The 27,247-nt window shown below is 44.3% G+C and overlaps 3 protein-coding genes across 5 annotated transcripts in view; 1 reads left to right on the top strand and 2 right to left on the bottom strand.

Annotated features, from left to right (window-relative positions):
* cdk5rap1 (CDK5 regulatory subunit associated protein 1) overlaps positions 1-4,708 on the bottom strand; it is an 8,226-nt gene extending 3,518 nt beyond the window's left edge. The window contains exons 1-6 of one of the 2 annotated variants that reach the window (XM_076024668.1): positions 4,004-4,708; positions 3,195-3,298; positions 2,765-2,799; positions 2,565-2,668; positions 2,259-2,469; positions 441-561 (exon numbers count right to left, since the gene is read on the bottom strand). In XM_076024668.1, the coding sequence (XP_075880783.1) occupies positions 441-561; positions 2,259-2,469; positions 2,565-2,668; positions 2,765-2,799; positions 3,195-3,298; positions 4,004-4,295 (867 nt within the window). In that variant the 5' untranslated portion in view covers positions 4,296-4,708. Of the gene's footprint in view, positions 1-440; positions 562-2,258; positions 2,470-2,564; positions 2,669-2,764; positions 2,800-3,194; positions 3,299-3,986 lie in introns of both variants that reach the window. The other variant, XM_076024670.1, reaches the window with a different exon arrangement.
* A 5,243-nt stretch (positions 4,709-9,951) lies between these two features.
* ghrh (growth hormone releasing hormone) lies at positions 9,952-12,265 on the top strand. Its single transcript, XM_076024667.1, has 4 exons — positions 9,952-10,112; positions 10,702-10,800; positions 11,760-11,864; positions 11,962-12,265. The coding sequence occupies exons 1-4, from the start codon at positions 10,012-10,014 to the stop codon at positions 12,158-12,160; spliced, it is 504 nt and encodes a 167-aa protein (XP_075880782.1). The 5' UTR covers positions 9,952-10,011; the 3' UTR covers positions 12,161-12,265.
* Positions 12,266-12,903: 638 nt separating this feature from the next.
* On the bottom strand, positions 12,904-26,995 carry rpn2 (ribophorin II). Of its 2 annotated transcripts, XM_076024665.1 has the most exons (18): positions 26,874-26,995; positions 26,347-26,540; positions 26,165-26,260; positions 24,427-24,602; positions 23,460-23,535; positions 21,821-21,955; positions 21,503-21,679; positions 21,306-21,424; positions 21,025-21,130; positions 20,099-20,190; positions 19,891-20,005; positions 17,783-17,977; positions 17,583-17,669; positions 17,364-17,459; positions 16,489-16,564; positions 15,709-15,838; positions 15,148-15,276; positions 12,904-13,509 (listed from the first exon to the last, which is right to left on the bottom strand). In XM_076024665.1, the coding sequence occupies exons 1-17, from the start codon at positions 26,884-26,886 to the stop codon at positions 15,225-15,227; spliced, it is 1,935 nt and encodes a 644-aa protein (XP_075880780.1). In that variant the 5' UTR covers positions 26,887-26,995; the 3' UTR covers positions 12,904-13,509; positions 15,148-15,224. The 2 variants fall into 2 exon arrangements, with proteins under 2 accessions (XP_075880780.1, XP_075880781.1); XM_076024666.1 differs by lacking the exon at positions 15,148-15,276.
* Positions 26,996-27,247: the final 252 nt, after the last annotated feature.

Raw genomic sequence — 27,247 nt, 5'->3', positions numbered from 1 at the left:
AATACTCTGGTGGTCAATCAGACAGGATGTTCATTGAAGGACATCATTATTTTGACTTCATTAGCTTATCGTTGTTATTTTGTTCCTAAACATATCTGTGGTAAAAGGTTACTGTTGAAATTTAAATCTGAAGGTGGCAAATAAAAAAGAGGCATACGATTTTGATTTACGTTTTATTTATTGTGAGTTTTTATTTGAAAATGGATTTTGCATGTGTGCAATACGAAGTGATTGATTGTATAGTATTAAACTTTTCTTCTTCCATATTCACTTTGAAGCAAAACTTGTTTGGGTCCATATAAAAAGGTTCATTGTTCTGTCTGGAGGAAGACTTTTTTTTACAATAAATATCAATGTTGGACTGAGACTTGTGACTGTATGTTTGAGTTTGACACCCCTTGTCAAAGCCATCCTTTTCTCCTCCTCCACACACGACTCACCTGGTTGGAGAGCATCTGTACCTCCTCCAGGATGGAGCTGACGGGACGACTCCTCTCTCTGCCACGGGTGAAAGGCACGATGCAGTAGCTGCACATGTTGTCACAGCCTCGCATGATGGACCTGCGCGAGCACACACACACACACACACACACACACACACACACACACACACACACACACACACACACACACACACACACACACACACACACACACGTATATGTATGTATGTTATGTATATGTACATCTGGGCTTGTGGGTGAGTGGGGGGGCGGGGTGGGGGGGGTTGTACAGCATCAGGAATTTAATGTTATCATCTTTTCTAGCGAAGACAAAAAAAAAAAGAAACACAGCAGCAGCTTTTACAGTTCAGACTTGTGCAAAGTTTAGTAAATATCAGTGGAGAACACAGCCGCAGTCAACCAGGGGCCCGTTGCACGAAACTAGGATAAGGGATTAAGCCGGGATATGTTGGTCATCCTGGATGAATTTATCCATGATCCGGTTGCACAAAAGTAGGATAGGTGGAAGAGCAACATGTTATGGTATAAGTTACCATGGAGATTTATTCTGTGGAGTGAACCTGCTCCAGACCAGGCTAAATTCCAGGATCTATTTAATCTCACTCCTTGTCTCAGTAATCAGTCACACTCACCACCAACGGAAACCAATCGTTGTTCCACTGAACACTGCACATTGTTATCACATTCAACTACATTCAACTAGACCCACTGGCATTATTTCAACTTTTGGAATCATTTAATTTCAATCATTATAGAGAAATTAGTTGAGATAATGTTGCAATCATTTGATAATTTGTTACATAACTTATACTTTACCACGCATCATATATAAAAATACTCATGTAAACCATATAGACATGAATACACATCAAAGAGTAACATGAGGTTCTTTTTGTGACAGTTGACCGTCCTGTTATGCCTCCAATTGATCATGCGCCCTGGCTACTTGGCCAAGTGAAGATCCCTTTGGCCAAATGGTTAGTGTGCATGAGTATCACCTGGGAGTCTGGGGTTCGAAGCCCGCCCGCGACTTTGCGTCTTGCCACATTTATTGAAGTGTTTATTTGTCTGGAGGGGCCAGACATCAAATACAAAAGCCCGAAAACTAGGATAATAGGTGACCTTTAAGCTCAAACGGGAATTTAGTGAAGTCAGTGAACTTGTCTATTTATCAACATTGTTACGTTTTTTTTGGAGCTACATTTACACAATTTCACTCACATCTGCAATAAACTCCACCTACAATTTCAACTGGTTCATAATCGGAGTAGGACTTCGTTTTCGGATATGATTATTATTATTAACTATTACGATCGTAATTGCGATTGTTCCAGCGGAGGAGCGAGTTAGTTTTTTTTGCACTACCTACGCATTCAGACGGTCTGCGATACTTTGCCACGCTTTTCTCTCTGATTTAACGCTGTGGTGGTGGTGCCTTTCTCCTGTATTTCTTCTTTTATCTCCTCATAAGCCTCCATGAGGATTTCCGCCTCGGACAAAGGATGCCGCTCTCGTTGTCATAGCGAATCCTTGATTCTGAGCTCGATAACGGGGGTCTATCTGAGGAAGCCGCGTACGCGCACTTATCCAGGATAGGTTTCACCTGGCTTGATGAATCCGTGTGCTCTCATCGTGGATGTGTTTTTGTGCAACCGCTTAACGTGTTGTGAATTGGTTGAGCGTGGCTTAGTTACTCATCTTGGTTGAGGGAATCCTACTTTCGTGCAACGGGCCCCAGGAGACAGGGTAAACAACAACAACAACAACAACAACAACGACAACGGCGGTGCTCACACGAAGGCGCTGCGTGCACGAGGCACCTGCTGCACCGGCATGATGTCAGCGTAGGTCTCCTCCAGCGACAGCAGCAGGCTGCTGGCCCGCTGGCCACCCTGGGCCTCCCTCAGCAGCCGTGGCAGGTCCCGGTATGAGTCCGGACCAGCCAGAACATCCAGCAGCTTCTCCTGCTGCAGCAACTCCGTCTTCAGCCGCCCAGCCATGCAGCCTGACACATACACGCACGCACGCACGCACAGCAGCTTTTGCATGATGCAAAGTCCAGGGAAGGGGGATTTTGTTTAAAAAAAAAGGAAAACGCACCTAGTATTCCAACCTTCATGGGCGTGCTGCTGCTGCTGCTCCGTCTCTTCTTCAGGGCCGTCAGCTGCTGCAGCCGGTTCCGGATAGTTTGTTCTGCCTTTTCCCTGGAGAGGAAACAAGCGCCTCCATTTCAGCCCCGGTAGATCTTCTCATTGAAGTGGGGCGGAGGGTTGTTGTGGTAGCGGGTGAGTAAATCTCACCTGATGGAGCATGTGACCAGGAGGACGACATCGGCCTGGAGACATTATTAACAGTGTCAACATCCCATTATGTCTCACTGGTCATAACTATGACTGATAAAAATTTGGTTGGGCTGCAGTTGAAAAGGAAAATAAAACTACAGTATTGAGAGTAGTAAATCTCTGATTGTCTTTGGATGTGATTTAGCGCTGCACAAATAAAAGTTCATTGATTGATTGATTGAGTAAATATGTTTAAAATCATCATCAAGACCTCTGACCTCTGTTTACTTTTTTGCAAAGTTATTAACCAATATATTGTTTCATTAAAGGCAGAAAAAATAATCATTTTTACTTTTTACTTCAGTACATTTCAGACCAATACTTTTACTTGAGTAAAAAGTTTTTTTTTTTTTTTTTTTTTTACTTTTACTTGTTTTTAAATCAGGACCTTGTTAATGTCAGCCGTGCGCTGGTAGCCGGTCCTCTGCAGGATGGACCAGGCGATCTCGGTGTCGTTCACATTCATCTGGCAGCCGTAGGTCTCGAAATAAACTGAGTCATCAAAAACATAACCAGGGTTAGTCCCAGAGGCCATAGCACCAACAGGTGTTCATACACCAGGCATGGGCAAACTACGGCCCGGGGGCTGTGTACAGCATATTCAGCGTTTTAATCCAGCCAGATGAACTCGAAGGAATGATATTAATAGTCAGTAAATCATAAAATAGCTCTGTATGTCACCCATTTTTTCAGAGTTTAAAGTGTAATTTTAATAAAGAGCTAAATACTGTGGGGCTTCAAAGACACAGATTTTGTTGGAACTCTGCTTTGGTTCATCTGCTCCTGCCCCTTAGTCACATCTTAGAACCCATTGTGGTCCACCTGTCAAAAAGTCTGCCCAGATTGTAAATTGTAAATGGACTGCACTTATATCGGGCTTTTCCAGCACCTTCATGGTACCCCAAAGCGCTTTACAAAGGCCTCTCATTCACCCATTCACGCACCAGTTTGTGTTTGGTCTTAAGTGGTTCTGTGGTGATTCTAGGTGGTTTTAGTGTGGCTCTAGGTGGTTCTGGCCAGGCATGGGCAAACTCTTATTTATTTATTTTTCCTGCTATGAGGTGGGTCACAAAAACACTCCATCCATCTGCTCCTGCTCTAGCCCCTCTTGTCAAATTCTACAACCCAGTCTGGCCCACAGTCAAACAGTTTGCACCCACTCCCCTGTCCTACACAGTACCAATCAACCAGGCGAACCTTTGCGGCCCTTCCCGGAGTCCAGGTCCGGGGGCAGGTACGAGTCGTCGGACTCTTCTTCCCCGGCAACAGCGAAAACGGCGGAGGTTTCACTCGCGGGTGTTCCTCTGATGAACTCCTGGAAGGTGGGACCGGAGGAGACCCGGGACCTGAACTTCGCGGATCTCTGGTCTATTGGACTCTTGGTGCGGGCTTCAGAAGTGAACCTGCGACGGTCGTACCTTACGGCTCGACTGCACCGCAGCAACACAACGGCGGCGAGCGTGGCTCTTGAAGTCCGCAGGTGCTCCATAACTAACAACCACAGTTAGCACTTTGGGTTTGTAGTTGCCGTTAGCTTCTTTTGGTGCGGCATTCAGCGAACGATTTGTCGCTGGTTTTTAATTTTAAAAATACGAATGATAAAGAGTCCTCGTCGGGTGAATGCCACCCGGTCCGTTTTCACCATGCCGACGGAGCGAACGACGTCCTTCAATTCAGAGGACTTTTTCGCAAACGGAAGTAAACGGAAATTGACTGTGGAGCCTCTGAAGTCTGGGGTGTCTGAAATGTGAATGTGTCTTTGTAAAGTTGGTAATTTTATTCACCAGCAGCAAAATAAAAGACAGATTGACGACTACGATTTTGACCGGGCGGAGATATGTGCGCGTTAGCAAAGAGAAGCCAATTTTTGGTCCGGTTCGGCAACAGGCCGGAAGTGTGCTTTGGTTCACGCTCTTGAGGCACAGAAGCTCCTTTCAGCCGCAGCCGTCCGTCAACTTTATTGGTCCGTGTGAACGCCGCCTAGTGTAAAACGTTTCCGATAAGGTTGTTGTAAACAGTGAACTTATCAAAAGAAACAAAAATACAGAATAAATATGGCCTCTTGTCTTACACATTTACAACTCAAAAAATAATAGGTGCAAACCTTTGCAGCTTCCACTTGGTTGCAGGTTTGGTCATAATGTCGGCAACCATATCATCTGTAGAACAATACATCAGAACGACCGTTTTTGTGTATTTATATACCTTCTAGTAGCTGTTTGAGATATAGACACTCCTGGATCGTTGAAGCTAGTGCCATATATTCTGCCTCACAGGTTGAGAGTGCTGTTTTCTAGTTTTCCATGAAACTGGAGTACTGTTTTTGTTAAGTCTCGCACAGTAGCTGGTCATACTGCGTCTGTCGCTGACATCAGACGCCCCAGTCAGCATCGCTGTAGGCTTGGATGCCAAGTTTCTCACAGCTTGTTGGGAAACCCAAACCTTTTTCAGAAGTACCTTTTAGATATCTCAGAACGTGTTTCACAGTTAACCACTGCTCTTCTGTGTAGGCTCAGCAAAATACTGCAATAACTTGCTTACCACGACGCTTAAGTCTGGTCTGGTACAAGTGGCAAGGTATATAAGGCTTCCCACGGCCTCCCTGTACATTTTCACATCAGTCGTTTTTAAAGCATTCTCGTTGTATTCTAGTTTTGGATCATAGGGTGTTTCTCGAGATCTACACTTCTGCATTTTAAAATGCTCAAGTATCTTGTTAGTGTACTTTTCCTGTGTCATCTTAATGCATCCATCAGACTGAGGGAAATCAATTCCCAGGAAATGTTTTAGTCTTCCTAGATCTTTCATTTTGAACTTTCCTGCAAGCATCTCTTTCACCTCTCTCAGAATCTTAGCATTTTTGGCCGCAATGATCAAGTCATCAACCCATGTGACTAAGATCACCTTCTGGTTGTTTGACTCTTTGGCATAAACACAGTGATCTGCTTGATTTTGCGTGAACCCACCTTCAGTTAAACAATCGTGCAGGACTCTGTTCCAGTTTCGCCCAGATTGTTTGAGACCATAAAGTGATTTCTCTCATTTATATACTAAACTATCACTCGCCTCTTCGTAACCTTCTGGTGGATTGATGTATATGTCATAATCTATGGGAGCGTGTACGTATGTGGTTTTCACGTCCATCTGGTGTATAATCAGATTCTCCTGTGCTGCTTTCTGTAACAGTACTCTTACGCTCGTCATATTAGCTGTGGGTGAAACGTTTCCCCATAATCTATTCCCCTCTTCTGGCTGTAACCTTTTGCTACAAACCTGGCTTTGTATTTTTCTCTCCCATCTGCATCACTTTTGATAGAATAAACCGATTTACCCCACAGTGTTTTCTTGCCTATTAGCAAAATTGAAATGTTTTATTTCCATTTAAAGATTTTAATCTCTTCATCCATAGCTTTTATCCATTCTTTTGAGTTAGCTGATCTCATGGCCTCCCCAAAAGTCTGTGGAACACCACATATCGCCCTGTAGCAGTAGTCTGTAGTGGTATGAACCCCATCACTATCACTATTGCCATCCACAAAATCTTCTAGGTGACTTGGTTTCCTCCTTAATCTTGTTGGATACCTCCTGCCCTCAGCTTTATCACCTGTCATACTTTGTTGTGTTTGGTTGTTGTCATTAGGCCCCGTTACTGCTACTGGACAATCACTGTGAGTGCTTCTAGTCCCTACGTCAGAGTCTTGGGCATTTTCTGTACTTCTGTTGGTCTCCAATGTGGTCTCAATTGCATTTCGCAGTGCTGTGATGGCGGTTTCCGCCTGGATGATGTAGTCCGTAACACTTTCGCCGTCCACTTTCTGGAGCGATGTGAGCGTGGTATACAGGTTGATAATTCGGGGTTTCCCTTTCCCGGCATAGTACTCCCTTAATATCTTCAGGGCTTTTCTTCCGTCGTCAGGCGCATCCCTCATAATTAATGAGAGGCTTTTGTCGTCCAAAAGTTGAATCATCTGCATATGCGTCCGCATTTTTCTGAGTGTCTGCCGCTCTCTGTTCTTCAGTCCTCGGTTCTTCTAGCACTGTTTCTTTTAGCCCCAATAAATGGAAGTGTCCCAACATCTTTGTCTCCCAGAGCTCATACTTTGTCTCGTCTCCATCAAATGCCAGTCGAGGCAACCTGCTTGTCCCTCACTGATCCACGATGCTAGCTTGCGCTTCTTGCTAGTTAGCAACTTGTTAGCACTTTTCGCTGCGACTACACGTGGGAAACTGACCTACTTTTCTTCCGAATGACTCCTGGGCCCATAACCTGTTGAGGCTTATGGTCGAACCTTTGCAACTAACGTTGCATTTGGAGAAAGATGACTGAATGGGGTTAGCTCTTTTTAGCCAAGCACGGCGTATTTAATCACGACTGGACACACTAGTTTTCACCTACGTACATGGAGGTTTTCAACAAGTGTTCCCCCCAAGTGGTCAATTATGAAATTGCACATAAAACAAACTTGAGGACACAATACCATGTCTATTCTTAACAATTTGCAATACTGCAGTTTTTACAAAATCAGTGTTTAAAGTCGCTACTATTTACTTTACTCGGGTAACAATCTTGTTGTCATGCGTGCCGCGGTTTGAGTCAGGGGTAACCTGTTGCGCCAATAAGAGAGCGCAAAACGTCCAACATGGCTGCGCCCGGTATGCGGTCTTCCAGCAGTTCAGAGAAGGAAAAAGCACAGAAAACTTGGAAAAAGAGAGCGAAAACGTGCTGTGTGCACATCAAATCTGTAAGGAAAGAACAGACGTCCGGATTTTTCAGCCAAACAGAGGGACTCTTTCAAAAACTGTGTCGAACAAGCGTGATTTTTGTACTGAGAGCACGACCATAGCTGAAACTTATTGTGTCACTGTTGACTTTGACAATATCCTGCAGTTTTTTTCTCACAAGCCATAAATCTATGTGAATAAAAACAATGAAAATTATAAGGTGCTGATTTCTTTTGTTGTACTTATCAACGTTCACTTTAGAAACACAAAATATCTCACAAATTGACATTTATATACAGGTATGTACGAAAACATTTTAGACAAGGATTTTTGAATTATTACAGTGAAATGTGAGTTTAGACCATGAAATCTAGCAAATTGGTGGAAAATTCAACTGAAGTCATTTCCAATATTACATTTAATAATATTTATATTTTACAATATTTGCAGTGTTGGTATAGAGCATCAGATGTTGGAGGAATGGATAGTTCTGGCAAAGCTGAAGAAGTAACCTGCTAGGCCAATAACAAATAAGAGATAAGAGAGAGAAGATAAGAGCAAAACATCAGAGATGGCTGCGCCTATGGAGTAAGATAACTGTCAAAAAGATGTCTCCATGATTCCAACCATTGCAATGTTAAACATTTGTATGTTTCTGCTGTCATATGCATGAGTTTGATACATTTTGAGGGTTAAGATTGCTTTTACGCGAGTATGAACCTAAATGCGCCCAGTATGCGGTTTTCCAGCAGTTCAGAGGGGGAAATATCAGAGAAAACTTGCACAAAGCGAGGAAAAACGTGCTATGTGCACATTACATGCGTCGAACGATGGCGTGGTTTGAGTGGTGAGAGTGAGATCATAACTGAAAATCACAAATATTGTCTCACTATTGACTTTGATAACGTCCCCGAAGACGCTGGGTTTCATGCGACATGCTACAGGCGATTCATTGATAAGAAGCGCTTGGGTGCAGCAGAGAGACATTCATTCAAGACAGCATTCAGACGTCAATGAAACACAGGGAGGCGAGTGTGTGCCAACATGTGATGCCAGCAGCACCTCAGGATCAGCAAGTCTCAGTTAGTTCCTACAGGCTTCAGTATCCAAGATGATGATACGCAGCCAGAGAATGGCGCTCTGGTGCATCTGTAGATTGTTATGGGCGGTTGTTGATGTTACGCCACCATTAGCGCGTTACGTTATCGTCATGTATTGCGACTGTGTTGTGGACTTGGGACCAGGAGTTGGAGGCAGGGAGCAGGAGCAGTAGACGAGGAGCAGGAAAACAGGCAGACAGAGGGCGCTGTGACGGCACATTCTACTGTAGTCCACGTCGTGATACAATTAGTTCTTTTTTTTCCAAACAGGCCAAAAATCACACATTCAAATACTTTCCGGAATAAATTGTCTGTTTACTCTCCACTCACCGTACAATAAATGAATGAATAAATGAATGAATGAATGAATGAATAAATAAATAAAACATCAATAACTGACTGTAATACAAACCTAAAAACACCATAGCTGGGATGGAGTATAATCGTGTTTTTAAAAATAAATAAATGAATTATGTATTTAAAAAAAAAAAAAAATCTTTTTTCCCTTTCTCCCTTATTCTTTTTTTTTTTTTTTTTTACCACTAACCAGTGCATGAGTTTTTCGAATGTGCCTGGATGATTGATTTTTTTTTTCTTTTCATATTTTGGTCAATCTCTCACATTCTTCATATTTAGTCGTATAATAAAAGGAATCCATTGGGATGGAGAGAGAGGGAAAGATGCCATGCAGATCGGCGTGTGTGTGTGTGTGTGTGTGTGTAGGTAGGTAAGTAGGTAGGTCGTGGGAGAGAGAGGGGGACACGGAGGGGGAGGGATGGACGTCTATGGATGCAAGAATAACAAACTGTTCCAGTATTCTTTTGTGCACTTTTTTATATCTTGGCAGAGAGCAATGACAGCTATGACGATGACGATGATGATGTTGAAGAAGATGCTGATGATGCTGCTGATGATGGATATTGTAGATGATGATGATGACGACGACGATGATGATGGTGATGATGACGAAGAAGGAGATGATGAAGACAATGATGATGGTGAAGACGGTGATGATGATAATGATGGTGATGATGATGATGATGACAAGGATGACAAATGATGAAGATGATGACGATGATGTTGATGGTGATGAAGGCAGAGCCTTGAGAAGGTGCTCTGGTCTCTCAGTGACTGAGGAGGTTGTACTCCTTGCTGCTGTCACAGTTCCCTCTGGATGAAGATCAGCAGCCACGTCCGTCCTCTCGTCCTAATCCTGCTGTGACTTCACGCCGGCTGTGAGGAGGAACTGTGCGTTTCCACACACTTCCAGCTTATCTCTTTATTTTTCTACTCCTCCTCCTCTTCCCTCTCCCCTCCCTGGGCTCTGATGTCGTCTCTGCTCCCCTCAGTTCTTCTGCCTGTGGGAAACCAGCAGCTGCCAGGATGGAGAAACCTCTGCTGCTGCTGCTGCTGATGCTGCTGCGCTGCCTGCTCCTACCGTCGTTGGGCTCGCCGCTGCCACTGCCGCTCTACCCATCCATAAGGTAAGTTCCACATGGCCACGTGGAGCCAGACTCCACGGCCGCTTAGCTCTTTAAAAAAAAAATACACACACACACATACACATATATTAACAGCAGATTGTTCAAAGTCATTGCAAATGGGCTGAGACTAAGAACAGTTGTAGGATTATTTCATCAAGAAAAGTAAAATACCAAATTAAAAAAAACATTGTCCTGATGTGTGAAACGCTGAACTGTATAACACTGCATAATTTGCTGAAATGTTCACTTCTTCATCTGTGAATTTCTCGTGAAGATGAATAAAGTAGCTACCAAATCGCATCTAATTCATCTCAGGTAAATCTTATCACTGTTTAATATGATATGTGTGTGTGTGTGTGTGTGTGTATACATATATATATATATATATATATATATATATATATATATATATATATATATATATATATATTATATATATATATATATATATATATATATATATACACATATATATATATATATAATATATATATATATATATACACACATATATGCTGATGACTGACTCACACAAAAAGCCTCATCCCAGTTTGATCTGAAGATGTTCAAAGAGACAATTTTTGTTCAGGTTTGGGCAGAGAGATACATCCATCCTGATGACTTCATCCGTGAAGAAGTCAGCAGAGCAGCTGGAGGGAAGACACACCAGTCATCCTGCAGAGATACGGTCAGTTCCTCGTTCCACTGATCTGTACTGGTTCAGAGGAGACAGGACTCAGAGGAGGCAGGACTCAGAGGAGGCAGGACTCAGAGGAGACAGGACCCAGAGGAGACAGGACTAGGACTCTGAGGAGGTTGGAATCACAGGCAGGACTCAGAGGAGACAGGACTCAGAAGGGGCAGGACTAAGAGGAGGCTGGATTCACAGGCAGGACTCAGAGGAGACAGGACTCAAATGAGGCTATATTCACAGGCTGGAGTCAGGTGGCAGTACTCAGAGGGGACAGGATTCAGAGACAGGACTTTGAGGGGACAGGACTTTGAGGGGACAGGACTTGGACTCTGAGAGGACAGGACTCAGAGATGGCAAGGCTCACAGATTGCAGGAGGGAAGCTGCACCTCAAATTAATCATACCACCTGAAAAAGAAGTAGAAGTCAATGAAGTAAAGAAGTAAAGAAGTAAATTAACTAAAAGGTGTACTCATAGACATGAGATGGATGCGACAAAAACGTTTCCTGCTTTGCTTTCGCTTAAACCCTTTAACTCAGACCGATGCTATGTTTTTACAAGAACTACTTACTTCTGCAGTAAACTTTATAATGTAGACATGTGGAATAAGACATCTGTATTTAGTATGATCCAAAAAACCTCTGTGTCCCTAACTGTGCACGTAGATGAGTATATTTATACTGTGCTGTTGTCTAAGTAACTCAATGCAGTACTGCATCATTTCTACACGAGTAAAGGCGCCCTAAAGAAAGTGATGTTTCTTTTACCGCCACTTTATCTTCTTCTCCTGCTCCAGCAGTAACTGCAAGCTTGCATGCTAATGCCACAGCGCCAATTCCACTGTGTCCATGGTATAAGATCTGCCCAGATCAGTGGCAACAACAGCAACACTGGTATCAATGTTCTGGTTTTATTGGGCTCGAAGGAAGTGTTGGACTGTCCTCCTCCTGGTAGGTCCGGTCGCCATGCTGACGCCATCTTCACCAACAGCTACAGGAAGGTCCTTGGACAGATCTCAGCCAGGAAGTTCCTGAAGACCGTCATGGGCAAGAGGCTAGAGTGAGTCTCATCCCAAGAAAATTGGAGCAGTTAACAATGCTCATTCAAAAGATTTGAATTGTTATTTTTTTGGTTTGTTTGGGGTTTTTTTGGTTAGAAGTGAAAGCGAGAGCTACGTCAAGCGTCAGTCGGATGTCTACGAGGGGAGCTACAAAGAAGATCTGACGTCCATCCGGAGCGACCAGCAATACAAAGCCGTGCACGGACACGTCCTGAGGCCATGGTACGCACCATGCACCCCCCCCCCCTCCCTAGAAAACACCCTTTTTGACCCCACCAGGGGCCATGTTTCTTGAGAACCAAGTCCAAACTTAACCAAACTAACTGGGTTGTCCTCATCCTCCCTCTTCACAGACATCTGGGCCGAGTCAGTGACGTTCGCCTTCCACCCCCGTTCTGTTCCGCACACACACAATTCATAATGAAGTGTCTTTTTTCGTGTATTACCATTAAAGGCTGTGAATAAAACAAGCAAACCCAGTGCATGTTGTTTTATGGCTGGAATCAAGTGTCAAGTGAAATGCTAGTAGAAATATGTAAACTCCATCTCATTTATATTCCTGGAAATGTTAGAAAAAATGATTTTAGATGAAACTTTAGTGTGGGAACTTGCAGAAGACAACATCCGGTGTGGGTTGTGCTACGTCACCTCGCCAAGTGTTTAGATCTTTTTGTTCAAGTGTTTTTCCAAGTGCTCCAATCTCAAGTGCTTTAAATTGGAGCTCAGAACGGACTTGAAAAGTTTCAAACTTGAAATCATTACATCAGTCATTACGTGAGTACGCGTGTGTGTGTGTGTGTGTGTGTGTGTCCCAACTGTGCAGGTCTTGTATGATCATATGAGAAGTCATTGACAGGCTGGAATGGCTGCAAAGCTGCAACAGAATTATTGGCTGAGATTTGATGCTAGACCGATGACAGAAGGCCTCGGGTTGGCATGACTCACTCACACTGCGGAGTTTCCTCAAGAAGAAGTCACAAGACGGAAAAGTTCAAGTTTGTCTCTACTTAAAAGCAACCAAAAAACAAACAAGAGACACAAATTGTTGTTTTTTTAATTACCTCTCCATTACAAAAACATTATTTCCTCAAAACGTGCTGTGTTTCGTTACAAAGTGGGAGACAGGAATTCAAGAAAACACCTGGCAAAGTCAATCACAATCACAAATGTCAGTGTTTTTGTTTTATTGTTTGTTTTATTTTTTTAATCAGTTGAGACATGACGGCATAAGCAATGGAGAGGAACGTACAAAAAAAGCAAAACAGAATCATGTTGAAAAAAAAAAAGAATATCCACCATGAAACACCCAAAAGTGAAAAAAAAGAAAAGAAAGAATCTCAGCTCACGCACCGGCGCGTTGGACGATGAGGAAAAAAAAACAACAATCTCACAGGAGGTCGAAGTGCAACCGTCAGCAGCCTCGATGCTTCCACTCAGACCAGTCGGGACCTTTCTGTTTGTTTGGGATCCGCTTGGCAAACTGCATGTTTCAACAATCTGTTGGGGTCTTGAACTTGTCGCATCATGTTTAGAGTCAGATTAGAACGTTGAGTGAATCCATATATATTTAAAAAAAAAAACAACTCAAAAATCAATCTTTCTTCAGCATCTTTTTCTCATCCTGGTCTTCATTTTTTCTCCATTCTGTGGGAGGGAAATAAAAGCACCATGTTAGTTTTTTTCTTTGGCAAAACGGGGGACGGGGTCAGAGGTCAAGAGGTTCAGAGTTTGCACCACATGCACATTCTAGAAAGAACTCCGGATCATTCCAAGGAGTCCTGGCAAAAACATAGGAGCTTAGTTAACTAGGCTGTCATGTGACCAAAACTGACTGGACACTGGATTCTGAAGTGAGGCGTATTTCGGTGTCGCGACGACCCCAATGAAATATTAACCCTGACTCTCCAACCAGTCGTCTATATTATCATCCACATGTCCAGTTGAGCGCATCATCAAAAAAAACAAAAAACATTTTTTTTTTATTTTTTTTTTTTAATTATATTGTTTTTTTATTGAAAAGTGCAGTGTTTAAAACTGTGAGCTAGTGGTGAGATTTCTAATTGCAGTGATCATTTGTTTAGTGTTTGTATGCTCAAAACGTTCCACTAGATTCCAGTGACCGTGACTAAATAATTTGTTCTTCGCATTTGGTTTATTTTGGGACAAAATGAACCTCCGATTTTAAATCTGAAATAGGCTCTCAGGCTGGATTGTCCCTCTCAGGCTGCCTTACAACCACGGCAGTTGCAAGATGGCACCCTACAGTGAGTATCGTTCTGTGGGTAGGAAAAGCAAACTACTTTCATTTCACACCAATCATACAGCAGTATATTAAACTCTGGCCAATAAATCTTTCCAAATTTTACACACTGCCCTTTTAAATGCAGCCACAATAAAATAAAAAAACTCCTGTTGGCTCCACCTCATGGTGCAAAGTGCAGACAAAAAGGAAAAGCAGCTGGATGATTTCTTTTAGGCGGTTCCTAGAACAAAATGCAGCAACGCCTCATACGGGGCACACGTATGTGATGACATAAAAACAACGATGACAGCGACAGTTGTCAAAAATAAAAAACACACACACAATGAGGACGTGGAAGCGGGAACTACTTCTGATGGCCACGGTCACATGAGATGAGTGCGACGTGACCCTGGAGGGAGGGAGCATGGCGGAGGAGCTACGTGGTGGCAGGGAGGGTCATTTGACACAACGGCCTTCCACACTACAACATTCCACGTCATATCTGTGTTGATTGATGTAAACTATCTTTTTAAACACGTATTTCCGCCTTGATGATTGAACTGGTCGTTGACACTCAAAAGATAGAAATGGAATGTGACCCTGACTCTAAGACAGTACAAACCAGCTGATAGTGGTTTATTAAGATCTAACATTGGAACATTTGCCGTTCTCTAATTCACATGAACGGTGACAGGCCGACTGCTATGAGGTCGCACAGTGAGAAAACAATTCAGAAATACAAACAACTACAATAACAATCAGAAGAATAAATGTCATGGAGAAATTTTGGGAATCTTCTCATTGCCACTACTACGATGCGAGCAGTGATCACCCTGTGGACACCCTTAAAGAAACATTCCTTGCTCCGCCCACTGGGAGGGTGGGAGGAAAGGGAAGGAGCGAGCCAGCCAGCGAAGTGAGTGGGGGCAGGATGGAGGGGGTCGAGCTCGAGTGTCAGAATGGGTGAAGCACCACACGGCCATGCATGGAAGTGCAGTGCAGACGCACAGACGGATTGATGGACAGACGGACGGCCTTACTTCAACCTGGAAGCGCCAACGCGTCATTTGAGACAAACTGGGGGAGAGGGGCTGGAGGGGCGGGGGAGGAGGAAACTCTAGCGAAGCCTCCTGTACTTTGCCAAGCGACTACTTTGCTCAGCTTCGATCCTGCGAAAGGAGCACAGAGACAGAGAGAAAGGGAGGGAGAGAGAGAGAGAGAGAGAGAGAGAGAGACAGAGGAAGGGGTGGGGGTGAAGAGGCAGAAAGCCAGAAGGAGGAGAGGAGAAAAGGGGGGTGGGGGTGAAGAGGCAGAAAGCCAGAAGGAGGAGAGGAGAAAGGGGGGGAGGGAGTAAGGGAGGGAGGGAGGGAGGAAGGAAACAGCAAGAGCCTAATTGAGCAAAGAGGATCGGAGGAGCTGGCAAGACCACGTTGGAGGAGAACAATCAGGGCAGAGTGATCGCCAGAAGTCCACCGCTCCACCACTAGGGGGACTAGAGTGGCACTTGAGAAGGTCCCTGGAGAAACCGTGGAGTTCTAGGGCTGTGGAGCGCTCTCTGGGGTCCCCTACAGGGAGGGGGCGGGGGGAGCGGCTCAACGTACCTCGTCACTGCTTTCTGGGCCAGCATGCGGTTGCCGGCGAGGAAGGTGATGCCGCCGATGACGGCCAGGTACTTGAGGGTCTGAAACATGTTCAGGTGGGTCCAGTAGACGTACATGAGGCCCAACATGGCTGAGGGGGAATCACAGAAGACAGTTCAGGGTGGAGGGGGTGGGGGCATAACAGTTATAACAGGTAAAAGGTATAAAAGTTGTCGCCAAGTCATGGAATAAATATGATTTTCAAATCATGTTTTGGAATGGGTGTATGGGAAATATATCTCGGCCTGCAAACGCTCGTCAACAACTAAGTCTCAACGTTCAATCTATTATTTTTAGACTCGGCATTAAAACACTGGATTCGCCAAAAACAGCATTTCTATCCTGAATTTAACGCGATAGCCTTAAAAATACAACACATTCTGACCACCAATTTCCCTTGTTTTTTTAATCAATAAATTTCACTCACATGAGATTTTCTCTCTTTTTTTTCATCTTTTGCTGCCCTACAAGATATTTATACCTGGTCTTGGCCATTTGAAAAAAACTAAACAAGACTATTTTCATTTTAATCTGTGTATTCATCCTTCTTGTTAATGCTATTGTCATTGTTCCTGCTGTGCACTGAGTCGCTGCATTGTCATTTCATTTGGATGACAAACAAATAAATGAATAATAAATGAATGAATAAACAATATATTGAAAAATAAAGTCAGTCTGTCTAAGAAAGGCGGATTAGACAACAAATCTGCCAGAAACATTTCAGTTCGCAGTGGGACAAACCTGCGTGTCCGAGGTGGAACAGGACCGTGCTGGGGGAGAAGCTGAAGTTGGAAACGTTCGCTCCGAGCTTGAGCCACTGCAGACCAGAGCGGACCATTACAACACAATATCGTTCATGACAAAAGGTGCCACTAAAAAAAATTCATGGAGGCTGATATGGCTGCACAAAGCGCCGGCTGAGCCACTCCAGCAGCGGCGCCTGCTTTTGTCATTTTTCATTTAAAACAAACATTACAGGGAGGCGTGGCTGGAGGATCATTCAATATGTGTGAAGGCCTCAAACTGAAGAGTCCTTCAGAGAACAACAGCAGCAATGTGGACCGAGGCCCCAGCGTTTTGATTAACACATCATATAATAGGTGTGTTTGTCAATAAGGCTGTTGTGCTCAGGAAGGCAACCTCAGCTGCAATGTCTCTCAGAAGACTTTTAGGGACATACTCATAGAAAAAGTACAATAATACACTTCTATTTGAAATATCACCATGTCCGTGATCACAATAGTATTTTCTTGTCGTTTGTTTCGTCCGTTGTTTTTAACTGATTTTATAATTGCAAATTCATGACCGCAAACCATCCTAAGAAAAAATGTCATGCGTTCCCTCAAATTAGCATTATAAATAGTCAAATTTGTTTAAAACTATATCATTCACAGATCATGACACAGGTATAATGATTTCCTACTTTATTTAAAAAATGTCTGAAGAAAATGGGGAGTCTGAACGCGCTGCTTTTTGATTAGCACCAAGTTCACCATGCTCTCATTACAACAGTGCTTTGAGTTTAGCTTTTTTCTAATAAAATTATTTTGGAGGACCATAATGTACCACAAGAGGAGAGAATTAAAAAAAAATGGTGAGTGAAGCTGCAGCGTTACCAGGATGAGGAGCAGCAGGAAGGGGGACAAGACCAGGGCTGTGAAGGTGTTGGAGACCACCGTCGGGGGCTTCTTCTCTGGCTCCCGGAACAAATGCTAGGCGAGAGGAGAATGGATTAAAACCCAGAGGGCTGCAGGTGGGAATAAAGCCCTCACCCCCCCTCACATTCTCCACTCCAGCACCCAAAAAAAACCACCCTAACGTTCTGTCAGCGTTACCTGGATCTCCGGCTTGGGAATGTAGAGCGTGTTGGGCTGGATGACGGCGGGCGCCTCCTCGTCCACGAACCTGAGCATCACGTCAGCCTGACAGTGGAAGACATTAACAGAACGTGTTGGGAAAACCTGAACCCAGCGATGGCTTGACGTCCCACCTGATGACGGGTAGTGGCGGGTAGGGTGGGGTCACGCTGACTCACCACGTTCCAGAGGATGGGGTTCTCCAAGGTGGCGTCGCCGACCATCAGGTAGAGGGAGTAGGTGCCCGACATGGAGTTGAATTCAGATTTCCGCTCGGCTGCGTCCAATTCAAACTTGTACTGACTCTTGCTGTCCGGCTCGGCCACGAACACCACTTCCTGGCCTGTTTTCTGGTTGTGCAGCCGGACGAAGGTCTGACACAGAGACAAAGAAAGAGGAGCTTCAAACACTCATGACGCCCCCTAAGTTCAGCTTTTGTGGATGTTTTCACAGGGCTTCAAGTAAAAAAAAAAAACATCCTGAGCCTGAACTTTTTCCAGACAGCGGGGGTGCAGGCACACACACAAGCAATTCGGCAAACACCTTTATGGCATTGTGCTTGGCAGGGTAAAAAATAACCTAAAGTTTAAAAGTCCTTACACAACGGGAGTGAATTCGCTCGGTGAATCATTTGCATTTTAACCCTATTGAAGTCACTGGAAGTGTGCACACCGGCAGCCAACGTTCACAGAGCCAAAAAGCAACATTATTTTTTCGCTCCTGTGTCGAATGTTTCGCAGGCGAAAAGGCGAATACTGGACTTCTGACCAATCAAAGATGACGTTGGATGGTCGATGACGTCACATCAACACGTCAACAACACTCTTTCCCTCTGCAAACGCGGAGCCAGTTGACGGAGCACTCCTCCAAATGTCCGACAATCTGAAGTACCAGCCAAATTTCACTGGGTCAAATTTAAGCTCCCGGATGGTTGTGTTGAACTCACCCATCTGCTCTTATGTCTTTTTTTTTTTAAGCCGTGGTGCAGAAAGCGGTGTTTACGCACGTAAAACAAAACTTCTCGGTCACCCCAAAAAATTGCTCTCTTTTATTCTTTGGTTTAAATCTGTTCGAAAAGTTTTCTAAATGATAAAAACATCCAAAGGAAAAGGAAACAAATCTTTTATGGCAACAGGAACTTCAATAACGTGGTCGAAAGACGCTTTATTACCGCTTCTTCCTCATCTTTCACCTGCGCTGCCGCGTATTCACCTGACCTATAGATCCACCTGACGCACACAACACGCCCTCTCAAGACACAAAAAACTAATAATAATAATAATAATATAGTATAATAATTTTAGCAATACAATAAGCAGAAAACACATGTCAACTATAAACTAAGGTAGTCGGCATACGAAAGTCATTCATGTAACGGCTGCAACACCTCTCTCAAGAGCAATATCAGGGGAACCCAGATACTTGTATTCTTTTTCTTTTTGATTCAACCGTCACCAGGACATCATCACTGGAGGACGTAGTCCAGTCCATTGTTTCTCCTTCAGCGCGACAGAAAGAGCCCCAAACTTCAGTCGCTTAGCGAATGTTAGGCGCATATTCGCGTCGCGCTTGGTGTGTATAGAAAAAAAAAAATTGCTGGCGAAACATTCGCCTTTGTGAGTCGCTCGGCCTTTTGCCCGGTGTGTAAGGACCTTCAATGTGAATTTTAGAAAGTAAAGGATTTAATAAGGGTCCCCTTGTAACTTGAACTAGGAGAGAGGAATCTTCTCCATATTCACCAGTGTTATACATGACCTGAAATACTCATAAAATAAAGCACAAGATGACAGTGCATCACTTCTCCATATTCACCTGTGATATTAGCCGTCATATCTCACAAAATAAAAGTCAAAAGAAAAGCCTAGTAGGTACCTTTATGGTTTTGTGTAGTGAAAAGCACTATAAATACAATACAGTATATGATGATTATTATTCATACTGGAGGGGAAATTCAGAATCATTTACAACAATATTATAGATAATGTTCATGCTACAGGTTAACACGTAGAAGTGTGGCATGTTGTCACTATTTGTCACTAACAATGAAATGTTAACAATGAAACCATATGCAGCAGCAATTCATACTTATTTTTTTAAGATGCCTATATGTGTAATTTCGAACCAGTAATTACAGACTTTAAAGCTGTTCAGTGTTCAATTCATTTTTCCCCACAAGGTGTCTTGAACACAGATTCAAATGCTGCTACATCTCAAGCAATGTGTCCATAGTTATGGTTGCTAAACTACAGTTGGACAGTAGCAGTTTGAGGGAGGTCATTTCACACACCTGGTGAGGAGTGAGCTCCACGCCGCTGTTGACGTCCACCAGCTGGAAGGACATGGCAAAGTTCTGGTGGCTGTCAGCTGTGAAGGGGCTCTTGGCCTTGGAAGGGAAGTCCACCCTGCAACACAATCATCCAATCAGCAATCGTGTTACCGAGTCTGGCCGCAGCTCTCCTATTGGCCAAGAGGGATTTGTTCATTTTCTCATGTACCTGGTGGTCTTGGTGCCAATGCTCTGGTCTTTATCCACCACTGAGAGGTCCATGTTGGTGACAGCGACCTCGGTGGACACCTTCACTTTGAGCTGGTGGCGGGGGAAGGGACAGTGCAAACATTTTTCAACACAAAAGAACTTCACCTTTCATCTTGTGATACCTGGTTGATCTCGAGGAACTGGGGCCTCATGTACTAAAGACACGTACGCACGAAAACCCAGCATTTGCCCGTTTCCACGTTTACGTTCAGATGTATGAAACATTTTTTGATGGTGGAAATGTGCAGCGTTTGACGTCAAGTGTTTAACTTGTACATTTATACCCTTGTTGGTCCATTGGCGACACTTACTGTTCAAGTTGGGAAAGGATTTCTGAAGCGGTTTCAAACAGGCTTTCATGTATATCGATCAGTACCACAGCATGCACACACAGAGGTGTAGAAAATAAAGCTACAACAAGGAGCCGCGGTGCCAACAGCTGTTGACCACGCTGGGATTCCTTGCAAAGAGAGCTGGCAGACCGATCTGTACCAGTCGACACAGTCCAACCATGCCAGCTGTGTGTTATAGAATCATCCCTGTGTCAACCAGGTAGATCAAATTCCCGGCAGTCCATCAGGGCGACATTAAAGCACAATTTGCAGCGAGAGGCTGATTTCCAAACGTAGTCGGAGCCATCGACTGCACAGATATTGCCATAAAGGCGCCATCACACGATAAAAAAATATGTCAATCGTAAGCATTTAATTTTTTCATTTCATTCCATAAATGTAGATCATCAGTGGTGCACGCATGTAGCTATTAATATTGCCACACACACACACACACACACACACACACACACACACACACACACACACACACACACACACACACACACACACACACACACACACACACACACACACACACACACACACACACCTCCACGTGGTTGGCAACCAGTCGGCCATCCCCCTTCACTGCCACAGCAAACTGGTAATATCCACTGGCAGGCTGGCTGGACATGAAGTTGAGCTCAAAGATGCCGCTGGGAGGAAAAATAAATAAATACATAAATGGTTAAGTTAAAGAAAGTTAAAGAAGTCCAACTAGCAAGTATTTACAACGGGTGTTTGCTGTATCTGAGCACATTACTGATATCTAGACTTGCTCAAGTTAGAATCAGAAATTCCTGCAGGAGACAAGCAACGAACATCACGTACTCGTTAAGGGCGAAGGGGGCGTGGCTCAGCACCACACTCTTGGAGGTCACAGCCACAGCCGACTCTGCCAGGACGCTGGCCGAGGTCAGAGGTTGAGACATGACGTCGGTCACAAGCAGCTGAGGAAAGCAGACATAGGTGACGTTGGCTCCAGTAGTGACCAGTAGATGGCGGTGGCAGTGAGCCGAGCGGCATACCTGCAGGCTGGGCTGGCTGTGGGACACGGTGGGAGGGCCCTGAGGCGTGACCACCACCGGCACGTGGAAGCGGTTGTTGGACAGGGCAGCGGCGGCACAGGCCACGCTGAAGGCCTCAGCCAGCGAGTCCCACGACTTCCTGCTGAAGATGGAGTTGACCAGCTGGATGACCTGGTCCTGGAGGGAAGAAGGCCACAGTCGCAGCAGCTTTAGCATTAGCAGCTTTAGCATTAGCAGAGTGCTGACGTCAGAGGAATCACACACACACGGAATGTCACTCTCACTCTCACTCTCACTCACACATTCACAATCACTCACCTCCTTCATGGGGGGCTCCATGTCCACGTGGTCTGACAGTGAGTAGGCCGCCGTCACAAACATAGCTGTGGCCTCCAGGCCCTCCTCAAACTGCAGGTAGACGCCGCCCATGTCGTCCAGGCGAGCCGTCAGGTCCTGCACACAATCTCACAATCAGCTCTCTGTGACGTCACAAACAACCCTGACACCTCCCCCTGGTAAGCGGTGTCGGCTCCGCACTCTTTTTTTTTTGTCTCCTCACAAACGTTAAAGGGGAAATGAAACACCAGAACGAACGCTTACCGTACGATAGATGTACAAATTCTAAAGCATAACGCCAAAATAAAACATCTGATTAATCAGCCGTTTTAAAGAAAATCAACTTTTTATATGCAGTTATGCACCGTTGTCGCCATCTTTATTTTACGTCACGACAATGTTTTCTGGGTTTGGTATCATAGAGGAACATGCAGGTTATAGGACATCAAATGCAATGGCCTATGCATTTGAGTCATTGACAAGGAGGATTGATAGAGACCCATTTTTGCGTAGGATTTTGGAGGTTCAGCGGCTCTGGACGGAGACGGCACTGAAAAGAGAGTCTGTTATACTTCCAGGTGTGCATGCTGTAACTGCCCCGCAATGCCGACTACCGTGGAGTCTGTGTGCTGCTATGAAGCAGCCTGAACAGTGTGCTAGAACGCTGGATGTCTAGCACACTGTGGGACCGTCTATATCGGACAGGGCTGGACGATATAGAAAAAAAGCATAACGATATAAAAAAAAAATCATATTCATCGATATCGATAATTATCAAAAAAAATTTAAAACATATTTTAATTGCAGCGCTGGATGTTTTATACTATTACTTCATGACCGACTTTTAATAAAGAACACATGAGCACTGAATTCATTCGCTTTGTCATATTTACTGCAAGCAGTCTAGTTTGGTCTGCTGGCAGCGCCGGCGACGACGTGGAGCCTCGGCGCGGGTGAAACAGCTCGTATTCCTGCGGATGCGACTGGTTTAGGTGGTAAAACAACGACCGCAGTTTGCTTTTAGTTCGGACTTGAAAAATCCAAAATATTGCCGTGCTAGTGAGCTACTGAAACCTTTTTTCCTCCAATAAAATAATAACTAATACTCACGGTCAGTATGAACGTCATAGCGACATGGAACTAAAACCCATGCGTGCATGTGATCCTCACCTACATTTCAATCTCCCAATCAACTTAATCTGACCAACAGCGCCTCCTGCAGAGCCAAAAACAGCTGCCCTGTGCGTTGACTATTGTCAGACCAAAGTGCAGCAGAAGGCTGCAGGATCCAGGAGTAAGGGACACACAAACACACATGCACACTTCACACCTCTGCTGTGGGGGAGAGAAAGGAGGGGTTGCTCTCTTATGTCCAGACTTAAACAAATAAGTAAAAACATTTAGTAAAGAGGGGAAAAAAATATTTTTGTGGTTTGTGGGGGGCGGCGGTCGCGACGAGCGGTCTCAGCCCCTTCAACACATTTTATTGTTATTATTTAAATCTGTCTGGGATGGAGAGTTAAAAAAAAACAAAAAAACAATGGGAATGAAGGCCATCCAAGAATGCCTCATTGAGTTTGGTGAAACAACAGTACCCCCTACTGGACTTTCAGACACTCACCTCAATCTCCTCCAGGATTCTCCCCAGTTCAGCTTGCTGGGAGAGACGGGCAGCGGTTTGCAGAGCTAACGTAATGCTGCCGAAGAAGAAAGAGAGACGGAAACATGCACTTAGCAGGAGTGCACAAGCTGTTTGCATCAAGCTTAAATTCAGATCATCCAGTGCACAGCGTCACCTCCAGGCAGAGGAGCAGCTTCAGTGACAGACTGCTGTCAATGTCCTGCTCCACTCACAGACTGCGGCAATCATCTCCCCCACACAATCAGACTCTTCAAAACTGGTCAGGAGGAGTCACGGACTGATTACGCACAAACAAAAACACACACCTAAGGACACACACGCACACCCTATCACACACCACACACACCTGAGGAAACACACCCACTTTATCACGCACAATTCTTAACAATCTCTCTCTCTTTCCCTATATATACACATATATATACATATGTATGTATATATATATATATACACATATATTTATATATACACATACATACATATAATATATATCACACACACACACACACACACACACACACACACACACACACACACACACTTCTGACTGTAAAAACAGTACACCAATATATCCACCAGGGGGCGCACACCGCCGAATGTAAAGAAAAATTACCCAAGGTTGTCAAACGCTGACTTATTTTCAGTCTTCAGGCAAAATTCAAGCATGTTCTAAATGTGACATTTAGTGTAACTTCATTGCAAATTTTGCAAAAATGTGAACTCTAAGAAGCGGGTGGGCTGTAAAAGGCTTAGGTTGTTTGGAAAGGGGGCCCTCTGTCTCTTCTTCACCAACTTTGTTTCATTTGGTGGGGTGCACATTTACTGTTATTTTTAATTTCATACCATATTCTTATCTCTCTACATACTTACTTTCAACACTTATCAATAAAGCACCTAATCCAATCTAATATAGGTCTTCCATCTGAGACCAGAGCGCGACTCTTACGCCATGACGTTGTCCTCCTTGTTGAAACGGCTGGTCAAAGCGCTGGCAACCTCCTGAGAGGAGAAGGGCAGTCGGAGCGAGCTGATGGCACCAACGGCCCGGTGGATCTGGCTCATGGTGGAGTCCTCGCTGATGGCTGCCAGGAGGATGTCTCGTGTTTCATTAGACACTGGAATCTAATTGGGTGGGGGGGGGGCAGAAATAAAAATGGGGTTATGCAGTGTTAGATTTTGGACCTGTGGGAGATGGAGGAAGAACTTATTTTACAGTTGGAATAAGGGTATTTGCATTTTTGATTTATGCATTTGCACCTTTGTGACCCTACTTCAAAAAAAATAAATGTTATTAAATCAAACAGTTCTTTTTCCGCTATTTTGGGGATCGATACCTGATGTTGACCTGGGCCAGTGGTTACAATAGCAGGGCCAGTGGCAAATTTTCCTTATTGTCTACCCCTGTGTGTGTGTGTGTGTGTATTTAACAGATGTGTCTATCAACTGGGTCTACCAACTGTTTATATTTCACTCAAAATCTGTTTGTTTATTTACATTTTGCTGTTAGTTTTTAATGCTCAAATTCTGTTTCTTTGTTATTTAAGGGAGCTTTTATTTTGTTAAATTCATTTGTTTTGTTGACCCTTGATACTTTAGCAACGTCACTTTCTGTTGTTTCCCGTTAGCCCTGGAGAGGAGACGTGCTTCAGGGCTCCTGTTGAGTTAATAAAAATGTGGGGGAAAAAATTAACTGCAACTAACACATTGCACTTTGTATGGGTAACACATGTTACATTGTTAATATACCGTTCACTGTAGCGGGTATGTTCTTTTTGTGTGTGAGTAAAACACTTCTATGTTCACTGGAAGGGTCGTGGTCACAGCACTAAGACCGTTTCTGACGCCTTTAAAGGTGTGCGTTGCGGAGACGGAAAATGAAGCGTGCTGTAGTGAGTTGTTTTTTTTTTTGTCTGTTTTACAGGTATGCAAGATCCCTTTTGTTCGGATTAACCTCTGAAAATGCTAAAACGCTCACTCGGCTATAGCCCTGGAGAGGAGAGGTGTGCGTTGCGGAGACGGACAAAATGAAGCATAGTTTTATTTGTCTGTTTTACAGAAAATAAATCCAGTTAGAAAGCAGACCTGCAGTTGCCCACGAATCGTTCTTCACACCTAAGACACAACGTAGAGGTTGAAGCAGAGGCAGTTTCCCAGCAAGACCAGCTACATATGTATATATTTATGTTTTCGTCCCACGGAGAGCACAGCGCTGGCCGACTTTGATCGATCGGGATCACGTAAAGTGTTAGCGGTAGTTATCGAGACAATTTGACAGAAGTGATTGCAAAGTACAGACCTACAGGGAATTAATGTGAAATTAGATTTTTGTACGTTTTCTTTTTTAAAGGGCATTAATTCCTTCTCTTGGCACTACTTTTTGTTGCTGTAATTAGCTAATTCACCCAACGTGGGGTTAACAAGTGTTCCATTATAAAGTTCTATGATATACATGAGCAACAGACTTCCACTGAGTTTCTGTCACTGTCTCAATGGTTTTCTACAACCTTTAACTTATCACAGTGGATTGAAAAATAACAGTTAAAAAAAAACAAACAACAAAACTCTCTCTTTTACACAAAACAAGTAACCAACCCCTTGATAAGCAAGGTACCTATAACTTCACCGTCTGATTGTCTGTTCGAACGTCCCCCCACCCCCAACACACACGCGCGCTGTGTTCGTACCTCACAGCCTGAGATGGCCTGGCTGATTTCAGCAGCAAAGAACAGGGAGTCGACGCTGGTGGGGTCCAGCTGGTCTTTGATGAACTGGCACACTCCCTAGAGGAAAACCACCGTCAACATGACACAATCAACACACTGCGCTCGCCATGGAGTCTGACGTAAGACGTTTGGCCTTTTCTTACGTCTTGGTCAGGAACGGTCGCCCCGAGTTTGGTCAGGCCGACCACTGAGTGGTAGGCGGACTCCAGGTCGGTGAACTGTCGGCTCAGGTGGTTCTGCAGTCGGGCCACGTCCGACAGGGAGAGGTGGTGCGCCGGCGTCAACGCCAGGGCTCCGGATAGAGCCAGGCTGAAGAGGAGCAGCTGCCCGAAAAACCCTGCCGATAGAGTCGCATCGTTAGTCCGACGGCTGAGCAAAGAGCGAAATAAAGCATCGTCATCCTCTTGTGTTTTGAGGGAAAGTCTCAAATCCGCGTCCATTTATTCATTCATCGAACCCGAGCTCAGCTAGCGCCTCTGCGACAAGCTAGCTAGCTAACCTCCGAGGTGGACGAGCTGTCGGCACCAGGAAGAAAACGCATATCGAACACTGGTAAATTGTGAGGAAAATAACGTCATGTTTACTTCCTAGCACAAAACGAAATTTGCACTTTGCCTCACAAATCACAGAGTTTATATTCCACTTAAATTTTAAGCGGAGATCCACTTACTTGACCGGTCCATGTCTTGCACTCTAATGCAGCGTCACCAAAACCGACAACTACTTCCCGTGTCACAGAGCACGAGCTGTCGTGATCCAATGTGCAACATCCGGTAGGACATTTGAACAATAAAGGCGTTTTGGCGCAATCTTTTTGAGCTGCCTCGTTCGTTGTTTTTTTTTTTTGTTGTTGTTGTTGTTTTCGGCTGTACATGCAGTCCATTACTTAGCATTACTGTTATTATTATTGTATATGCACCTATAAAAACACAGAATATCACACACACACACACACACACACACACACACATTAATACAATGGCTTACGCAAGCATTTTGAGGAGGTGGTGCTCAAGTGGGAAAAAAAAGTGCACCTTGTGCGGC

The sequence above is a fragment of the Nelusetta ayraudi genome, unplaced genomic scaffold (genome assembly GCF_046127955.1).
Source record: "Nelusetta ayraudi isolate G7.1 ecotype Tasmania unplaced genomic scaffold, CSIRO-AGI_Nayr_v1 ptg000017l, whole genome shotgun sequence".
Lineage (NCBI taxonomy): Eukaryota > Metazoa > Chordata > Actinopteri > Tetraodontiformes > Monacanthidae > Nelusetta > Nelusetta ayraudi.
The sequence above is the reverse complement of the archived record's forward strand: the minus strand, read 5'-3'. Positions and strand labels throughout refer to the sequence as shown.

Excerpts from the sequence above, each read along its gene's own strand:
- ghrh (XM_076024667.1), top strand. The coding sequence starts at position 10,012 with ATGGAGAAACCTCTGCTGCTGCTGCTGCTGATGCTGCTGCGCTGCCTG. Across the intron at positions 10,113-10,701 it reads CCGCTCTACCCATCCATAAG|GTTTGGGCAGAGAGATACAT; the intron begins GTAAGTTCCACA and ends ATTTTTGTTCAG. Across the intron at positions 11,865-11,961 it reads GTCATGGGCAAGAGGCTAGA|AAGTGAAAGCGAGAGCTACG; the intron begins GTGAGTCTCATC and ends TTTTTTGGTTAG.
- rpn2 (XM_076024665.1), bottom strand. Across the intron at positions 20,006-20,098 it reads ATTGGCACCAAGACCACCAG|GGTGGACTTCCCTTCCAAGG; the intron begins GTACATGAGAAA and ends ATTGTGTTGCAG. Across the intron at positions 17,978-19,890 it reads TGGAGCTCACTCCTCACCAG|ACCTTCGTCCGGCTGCACAA; the intron begins GTGTGTGAAATG and ends TCTCTGTGTCAG.